The 8,814-nt window shown below is 55.1% G+C and overlaps 1 protein-coding gene across 6 annotated transcripts; it reads left to right on the forward strand.

The window, feature by feature from the left end:
• On the forward strand, positions 1–7,933 carry Ntmt1 (N-terminal Xaa-Pro-Lys N-methyltransferase 1). 6 transcript variants are annotated; one of them, XM_071601047.1, is made up of 6 exons: positions 1–130; positions 3,052–3,156; positions 3,886–4,036; positions 5,704–5,919; positions 6,675–6,927; positions 7,565–7,933. In XM_071601047.1, exons 4-6 carry the CDS (start codon positions 5,758–5,760, stop codon positions 7,819–7,821), a joined length of 672 nt encoding a protein of 223 aa, XP_071457148.1. In that variant the 5' UTR covers positions 1–130; positions 3,052–3,156; positions 3,886–4,036; positions 5,704–5,757; the 3' UTR covers positions 7,822–7,933. The 6 variants fall into 6 exon arrangements, with proteins under 6 accessions (XP_071457148.1, XP_071457150.1, XP_071457149.1 ...); XM_071601049.1 differs by lacking the exon at positions 3,886–4,036; XM_071601048.1 differs by lacking the exon at positions 3,052–3,156.
• Positions 7,934–8,814: the final 881 nt, after the last annotated feature.

Here is an 8,814-nt window from a genome sequence, read left to right on the forward strand (position 1 = left end):
AGGCAGCGCGCGCCGCGAGGTGTCGCGTCTGGTGGACCGGCGGAACTGCGGCGGGCTCGAGGGTCCTCACCGCCGCCCTCACCCGCTCTTCCCCGTCCCCTTCTTCCAGCCCCGGGAGCCCCCGCCCGGGGTGAGTAGCACGAGGCGGGGCGGAGGGGAGGCGGCCGCCGGGTGCGGGGAGGCCCGGACCCCCAACTGCCTCGGCGCCCTGAGGCCCCGGTCGTCACGTGACCCGGCGCGTGCTGGCCTCGGCCCCACGTGCGTGTCCCCGGGCCGTGCAACGGCCGGACCTGGGCGGGGCACGGGTCGGAGTAGAGGAGGGAAGCCAAGGCCCCAGAGCCCGGGCAGGGTCCCCCCTAGCCTGGCCGCAGCAAGCCCTTCCTCTCGTGAGATCAGCGAGCGCCCACTCGGAGGAGACCGCGAGGAGTCGGCGAGATGCTCGGCTCAGCCCCGCGGAGCCCGGTGCCGGTTGCTTAGGCGTTGCTATCACAGTTAACCCTGGCCCAGCCCCAGCCCGGCCCTGGCGAGCACAGGTGCAGCTAAAAGACAGCTGCCGCCTGGAGCTCTTGAGGCCAAGGTCAGTTGGATTGCGGGGAGGCCGCCATCTCCAAAAGCCCAGGTTCTGCCCACCAGCTGTGTGATCTTTTTCCCTCTGGACCCGAATCTCTCCTGAGTACACTGCAGCCCCTGGTGTCAGAGGCCCTGACGGTGGGCCGGGCCGGGCCAGGGCAGTGTGGGGAAGGTTGAGGTATGGAACGGTGGCGGTGGCCCGGTGAGATGGGTTGAGCCCAGGGCTTAAAACTGCTCCTGATGTCCTGTTATTTTAATCGCTTTCTTTTGGGTGTTGATTTTTCTGTTTGTCCACTGGGAGGTTGCAGATACCCATGTCAGCTCTAGTGGGGCCAGAGGCATGGGACCTCCAGGCCAGCCTCTTAACTGCTGCAGTGGTTCTGGGCTTATGTGGAAAGGGAGCCCACCCTACCCCTGCTGATTGAAGAGCCATTTTGGAGTCTGCCGCTTGGCCAGCAGTGATCCTTTAAGTATGTTTCCACACATTGCAGCCTATAGGGCATTTCAGTGCATTTTTTTCTTATTTATCTTAATAATTGGCAAAGTTGTCGAGAATCCCATTCCTGATCTTTAAGCTGGGGAGAGAATGTGTGCCCATACTGTGTGGGGTACCTCAAGCTTTTCATATGCAGTCATCACCGCCTTTCTGTAAGGTCTGTGTCACTGTTCCCATTGTATAGATGAAGAAACTGAGGAACAGTGGGGTTAAATGTGTTATCTGAGCTTACACAGCCAAAGAGCAATAAATACAGCCAAGATTCAGACCCAGTTCATGTAACTCCATCAGGGCCTTTGTTTTTAAGCGCACCCCCCCCCTTTTTATTTGTTGTTGTTGTTTGTTTTTTGGTACTGGGGATTGAACTCAAGGGCACGTGACCACTGAGCCACATCCCTAGCTCTATTTTGTATTTTATTTAGAGACAGGGTCTCACTGAGTTGCTTAGCTCCTCACTTTTTGCTGAGGCTGGCTTTGAACTCGCGATCCTCCTGCCTCAGCCTCCCACGCCACTGGGATCACAGGCGTGCTTCCTGCTTCCTTTCCTCCCTTCCTCTGCCTTTCTCACATGTCCAGTTGCTGTCCCCACAGGTCGAGGGAGCACAGGCTTTCTGTCCTCCAGGCTATCTCAGGCAGGCCTTTGCCTCCTGTTGCTCAGACTTTTTCTTAGGAATACCATATGCAGAGCATGAGGTTATTGCACAGGTCTTCTGGTGACAGTTCAAGCACCATTCTCCTCCCTGAGTCCTGGAAGAATAGAAGCAGCTGGGACAGGTGCCCAGGTGTTTCTCTAAACACTGTGGAATGCGGGAGAGATGGCCACATGCTGCCTGCTGTGGGGCAGACAAGATAAGCAAAGGATTTTTTTCCCTCTGAGCTGGCCCAGAGCCGCTGCCCCAGCCCAGCCCAGCCCAGGCTCTGTAGCTGTGCAGTAGCTCTTCATGGTGCTCTGAAGCAGAGTGTAGGGAGACTTACTGCTGTGCGCCCAACCAACCTTGCTGTTTCCTCTGGCTCCTAGGACTTCCTGACAACTCATATGGACACTGGAAGGAAGGCCAGGTGTAGACAGGACATGAGGAATCACATTTATTCATGAATCAGCAGCAAATATCAGAGTTAGACTTGCTGTTTCCTGGGCCTAGATGTGCCTCCCCTTGGTGGTTCATTCCTAGAATCTGTGTGCAGATGGGATTCTTGTAAATTAGATTATTCAGGGACCTTGACATCGAAAGGAATCATTGTTGTAAGGCTTTTATTAAAACAAAAAAAAAGTTACATTGTCAGTAATAGCTTTCAGTGTTATTAGTTTTCGACAGTCGGACTGTGTAGGATTTTCTTAAAAGTAAAAATGGCTGTAGCCACGTAAAGTCCATGCTTTCATTCACTTGACAGCCAGTTAGTAAATGTCTACCTTGTCCTGGGCACTGCACTGATGATATGTACGAGGTAACGCCCCTGCTCCTAGAAAGCTTGCGCCCTGGGAGGGGAGGCAGAGAGAATGAACTCCCCATTAAGTGTCTGGCACTAATCTTTCTGTCCATTGGCTGAGAAGTGAAGTTTTTACCCCATGTGCTACATGGGGTACCAGAGAAACAGAGCGATAGATCTTGGGGTGTTGCTGTTGCTCTCCAAGGACCTTCCAGTCCAGTGAGGCTCAGATTTGAACATAAAACCAGAAGTTCATTCGCTAGACTACAGGCAGTGGGGCACAGAGTCAGTCCTGCCGAGCCCCGCGCTGAGTGGGAGCTGGGGTGGAGAGTGTGTGTCCTCCCTAGGGGATTGTGGGGGGGGCTGGAACATGGTTTGTGGTGCCTGTTGGCAGGGGGTAAGCAGCCCACTTGGCCTGGGTCCTCATCCTTGTTGGGCTCCATCCTGCTGTGTGGTGAGTGACATTCGGGCTTGTGACTTTTTTTTTTTTTTTAATATTTATTTTTTAGTTTTAGGTGGACACAATATCTTTATTTTTATTTTTATGTGGTGTTGAGGATCGAACCCAGCGCCCCGCGCATGCCAGACAAGCACACTACCGCTTGAGCCACATCCCCAGCTTGTGATTTCTTTCTGTCAGCTTCAAGGAACAACAGTGCCAGGTGCTTGCCACACCTAGTAGTCTTGGGGATTGGTAGGTCTTGCCACATCACGTCAGGGTTGGAGCAACAGTGCACTCTAGGTAGTGTGCTGCTTTCTTTCTCCAGAGTCATTGCTCCCAGCCCTGGGACGTTGATGTGGGGGCATTGTGATGCAGGGGGAAGGTGCCATATTTAGAACCAAGGGCCCTCCAGCCTGCTGTCTTGAGGGCCCCTCAGTTAGGGTGCAGGGATGGCAGCTGGTCTTGGTTGTGACCCCAGGCTCCGTGCCTCAAGATTGAAGTGGCGGGTCAGACTGTAGGCTGATTCCGGAATCTGAAGGGGGCTTCCAGCAGGCTTCTCCCTGGGCTCTGTGAGCAGGTTCTGTAAAATCATGGATCTTTGGAGAACTGGACCCGCATAGGGCACACAGACCTGATCACCTACGTTCTGGTCCCTTGGTAGGACAGTGTGTGGCCTTGTCTGTGAAGAATTCCCTAATCTGCTGGAGGAGCAGGGTCTGGGATGGAGAGGAGGGTCCCTTCCTTCTCGCAGCAGCCTTGGTGGCCCTGCCTTGCTGCACCCACTGGCTCACTGGGTCACTGGCTCTCTGGACCAGGCTGCCAATGGCTGAGGTAGAAGTGCATTGAGATAGGAGCATTCTTCCTTTTTTTTTGGTACTGGGGATTAAACCCAGGGGCACTTAACCACTGAGCCACATCCCCAGCCCTTTTTTTTTAAATTTTGAAACAGGGTCTTGCTAAATTGCTTAGGGCCTCGCTAAGTTGCTGAGGCTGTCTTTGAACTCTTGATCTTCCTGCCTCTGCCTCCTGAGCCGCTGGGATTACAGGCGTGGCTACTGCGTCCAGCTTAGATAGGAGCATTCTTGAGCTGTCTGCATAAGGTGGGTGTGCTGCTTTTGGAAGGTCCTTCAAGTTCATAATACAGATGTGTATTGGGGACTGGTCACAAACCTGACCAAGGACAGTTTTTTGGCTTTTTTCATGTTTCTTTCCCTTGTCCCCTTTTAGTCTCTGAATGACTTAATGGGGCCCTTTTCTGTTTTCTGACTTCCCTTAAAGCCTCCCTTGGTGTTGGGGCTTTTCTTTTTCTTTTTGGTGATGCCAGGGATCAAGCCTAGGCCCTTGTGCACCAGGCATACACACCACCACTGAGCTCCATCCCCGGCAGCCAGGGTTTTTCTCATAGTTCTGTTTTTGTTTTTGTTTTTGTTTGGTACTGGGGATTGAACCCAGGGGTGCTGTACCATGGAGCTGCGTCCCCAGCCCTCTTATAATTTTTACTTTTATTTTTTGAGATAGATTTTTGCTAAATTGCACAGGCTGGCCTGGAACTTGCAGTCCTCCTGCCTTGGCCTCCTGAGTCACTGGCATGACGGGCAGTGCCAGCTCTCAGTTTTTTTGAGGATTTCCCGAGTTCCACAGGTTGACCCTTCTTTGTTGACCCTGTAGTAATAGGGGTCCGTGGCTTAACTGCTGCTCACTGCAGTCATGTGAAGGTGGGTGGGTAGAACCCCAGAGCCCAGAGCCTTACTGCTTACCTGGAGGATTCAGGTGCTTCCCCTGCCCTCCAGTTTCTGCGCTGGGGCGAGACCCGGCCTCACCATCCAAGTCCACAATACAGATGTGTGTTGGGGACCATCCAAGACCTTATTGCCAGCCTGGTCTCTGCTGCTTTCCCACCCAGTACTTCTCCAGGGGCTCAGCTGGGTGGAGGTGAACCGGCAGTTGGCAGAGTCCTGCCCTCTAGAGCTTTCATTCTAGCCGCGGCTGATAGAAGAGAACAGTGTGATTCCAGATGGAAATACCCTGTAAGGACAGCGAGCCCTGCAGTTAGCCTAGGGTGTTGAAGGAGTCATTTACACAGGCAGCTCAGGGAAGGCCTCTGAGGCGACATCTAGGCTGAGGTCTGCATGGTGGGAAGAGCTGTCGAGTCTTGGTGTTCAGTGAGTGCAGGGCCCCCGACCTCTTCCCTGTGCATCGGATTCCTTGTCTGCACGCTGATGGTGGCAGTACCTGTCCCCTCGGCAGCAAAAAAGGGCTGAGGAGTCATCAGCTGCCCCTGCCATTGTCGTCCTGCTGCTGCTGCTCGTCCTGTGTCAGCTGGCGCCGCCATGCATTTCCACTTTCCCCTGCCACCCTACAAGGTAGTGCCAGCACACCCCCTTGCCCTCAGTAGACTTGGTTGCTTAGCTTCCTGTTACTGACAGATGAGGCCCAGGCACTTTGCATGCACCTGGGGCCACCATAGCCCAGGCTGGTCCTCCTTCCCAAGCTCTTCTCGGGATTTTCTCCCTCCTTCCCGAGTCATCTGATGGTACACATCATCACTGCCTCTGCTGCTATTGTGTCTGTCCCCATGCAGACATGTCTCTGGGCTGCTGTCCATGCACTGTTCAGGAAGGAGTCCTCCATCCTCTGAAGGGGCTGTCATCTGAGGGATGGGAGCAGATTTAGCTGCCTGGGTGTTCTGGATGCCAGCAGGGTCGTGTGGCTCAGAAAGCCTGGATGGCACCTGGCTGGGCTGACTTGCTCCTTGTTCCTCACCCAGGAGGTGTACCCTTGCCAAGTGTGGAGCTTGAGCAGAGCCGGGGCTGGTGACAGCATGACGAGCGAGGTGATAGAAGACGAGAAGCAGTTCTACTCGAAGGCCAAGACGTACTGGAAGCAGATCCCACCCACGGTGGACGGCATGCTTGGGGGGTATGGCCACATCTCCAACATCGACCTCAGCAGCTCCCGGAAGTTCCTGCAGAGGTTCCTGAGGGTAGGCAGGTCTGATGTGCACTCCAGGAGGAGACGCTGTGGCTCTGGTGGCACCGGCGGGGCTGCATGGGGAGCCACCTGCACATGAAACACTGCCAGCTCTCTGGTCCCCTATCGGTGCCTGCCACCGAGGCCCTAGAGCTGGGGGGTGGGGGTGCAACTTCTAGATTGTCGACTGTCTCAAGGCTACAGGCCGGAGCTGATATGCTAGGGGACTCTTAGGTACTGGAATCTAAGAGTCTTCCTTAAGACTCTTCCGTTGCTGGGGACGAGGTGTCCTGTCGTGTCCGTGGGTGCTGGGCTGTGGGTATCGCCTCTTCTGCAGCCTCCTAGTTTCCAGGTCTTGATGCTGCTGCTCCCCACCCCTCTGTGCCGTGCTGGGTGCTCGTGTCTGGAGCCTTCCCTGGGCCTGCTCCCTCTCGCCCCCTCCCTGGCAAGCACTGGAGGGAACCATGCTCTGTCCCGTGCCTCCCGCCACTCATGTTCCATCTTCACTCCATTATTCACCAGTTTTCCCTCTTCCAGTTCCTGTGGGAACCCACTCTTGTTGTCATTTCTGGGGTCTCGGGAATGGGAGTTCAGTGCACCGCCCTTCACGTGGAAATGGCTGTTCTCCTTAGAAATATGAGGCCCAGCGAGAGTGTCCCTATGACCAGCTGGTGCCGGGCCCTGACTGCAGTCGGATTCCCAGGCTCAGGAGGAAGGCCCCTTTGCAGTGACAGGGTTCCTGTGAGTTATGCTTGCTCTGCTTTTCAGGAAGGCCCGAACAAGACAGGAACTTCCTGTGCCCTGGACTGTGGAGCTGGCATTGGGAGGATCACCAAGCGGCTGCTTCTGCCACTATTTAAAGTGGTGGATATGGTCGACATGACAGAGGACTTTCTGGCCAAAGCCAAGAGCTACCTGGGGGAAGAAGGCAAGAGGGTGAGGAACTACTTCTGCTGCGGTCTGCAGGACTTCAGGCCGGAGCCGGGCTCTTATGATGTGATCTGGATCCAGTGGGTGATAGGTGAGTATCCCGCAGCCCTCCCTCCTGCCTGCACCTGTCCTGCCACTCAGGCTCCCCGGGCCTGTGAGGAGAGGGCCTCAAGGGCAGGTCTTCTCTACTAGACTTTGTTTTAATTAAATACCTGCCACCTGTCCAGGGGCAGCTTTTTGAAAAATGTTAAATAGCCAGTGCCTTTCTGCATTCAAGTGAAACTGAGCTTTGTTAAGAGTTTTAGAGTAAGGTAGAGAGTATGACTGCCAGGAGCAGTCCTGCTGATGCCCCAGGTGGGCCCCCTGGCCTAACCTGCCTAGGGTGCTGTGCCTTGGCTGCTGACCCTCGTAGGCAGCACCACCCTGCTGTGGCCCTCTGGGCCTATCCCTCCCTGTACACTGTGTGGACTTCAGGGAAGGTGGTTTCGGGTGCTCCTGCTTCACTTGCCCCTCTGCCTAGTCCTAGCGTAGGAGGGACAGGTGGTGTGGCACAGGTGTCAGGCTGGAGGCACCTTGTCAGCTTCAGTCCCAGCTTCGGGCGTAGGAGACTTCTGAGCTCCAGTGGCTTCTTAAACAAATGGGGCTTAGGATTGTTGAACACAGTGGCTGAAGAATGCTTCCCATGCACTCCACCTCACCCCTGGTGACCGTGCCTTCGCCCTCCACAGGCCACCTGACTGATCAGCATCTGGCCGAGTTCCTACGGCGCTGTAAGCAGGGCCTCCGCCCCAACGGCATCATCGTCATCAAAGACAACATGGCCCAGGAGGGCGTGATCCTGGACGATGTGGACAGCAGCGTATGCCGGGACCTTGATGTGGTCCGCAGGATCATCCGCAGTGCAGGCCTCAATCTCCTGGCTGAGGAGCGACAGGAGAACCTCCCTGACGAGATCTACCATGTCTACAGCTTTGCCCTGAGATGAGCTGCGGTGGCTGGAGAGGCCAGGGACCAGAGCCAAGGTGGGGGGCGCTGGCAGCTAGTGTGGCTCAGGAGTGTCAAGGGGCTGCTAAATATATCTGTCTGCCGTCCACTCACTATAGACTTGCTTCTTAAAAGGCAAAGTGGGACTTATTGGGGAGGGTCCTGCTGACGCAGGCACGCGGGCCTCACTGCCCGTGGGGTGCAGATTGGGCCAGAGGCCAATGCCACACAGCCTGCATGACTCCGGTGCGCTTGATGCTCACTTCGTGGGAACTGGTGGTCACTCCACAGGTGCCTGCCTGGTGGGGAGTCGCCCCTAACTTAGTTACAGAGGCCTGGAGGTGTGAAGGAATGTGGTCTTTACCAGGGAAAGCGGGTTGGGCAAAATACTGGCCAGGTGAACCCAGAACGGCACCTGCCAGGTGGAGCCATTTATGGGATGTTCGTGGCCCAGGACCTTTTTGGTGATGAGACCCTGGTATCTTTCTTTCTTTTTTTTTTTTAATATTTATTTTTTAGTTTTCGGCAGACACAACATCTTTGTTTGTATGTGGTGCTGAGGATTGAACCCGGGCTGCACACATGCCAGGCCAGCACGCTGCCGCTTGAGCCACATCCCCAGCCCCATGAGTATATATGATTTTTTCTTTTTGGTGGTACTGGGAATTGAACCCAGGGCCTTGAACATGCTAGGCAAGTGTTCTACAGCTGAGCTATGTCCCCAGGAGACCCTGGTATCTTTCATGTCACAGCAGCCTGCAGCCAGGGGAGACATCTGGCTGGCCTTCACTGTACTTGGGGGGTCCTTCATGGCAGGCACTTTCAGACAAAAATAAAAGGACAAATCCCTGTGCTCTGAAGGCCCTCCCCAGGCCAGAGAGGTGCTCTGTGGGGAGTTGTTGCCCCAAGTGCTCTGTCTCCTCCCCTCCCACCCCTTCCTCCTCACTGGCTGCTGCTGGTCCTTGACCCTGAACGAGAAAGGAAGACTAGAATC

Source organism: Marmota flaviventris, chromosome 13 (genome assembly GCF_047511675.1).
Source record: "Marmota flaviventris isolate mMarFla1 chromosome 13, mMarFla1.hap1, whole genome shotgun sequence".
NCBI lineage: Eukaryota > Metazoa > Chordata > Mammalia > Rodentia > Sciuridae > Marmota > Marmota flaviventris.

What these genes read in the sequence shown, in the direction of transcription:
- Ntmt1 (XM_071601047.1), top strand. Translation starts at nt 5,758, where the DNA reads ATGACGAGCGAGGTGATAGAAGACGAGAAGCAGTTCTACTCGAAGGCC. An exon ending in TCCTGCAGAGGTTCCTGAGG is followed by an intron (nt 5,920 to 6,674) that starts GTAGGCAGGTCT and finishes TCTGCTTTTCAG; the next exon opens with GAAGGCCCGAACAAGACAGG. An exon ending in CTGGATCCAGTGGGTGATAG is followed by an intron (nt 6,928 to 7,564) that starts GTGAGTATCCCG and finishes CGCCCTCCACAG; the next exon opens with GCCACCTGACTGATCAGCAT.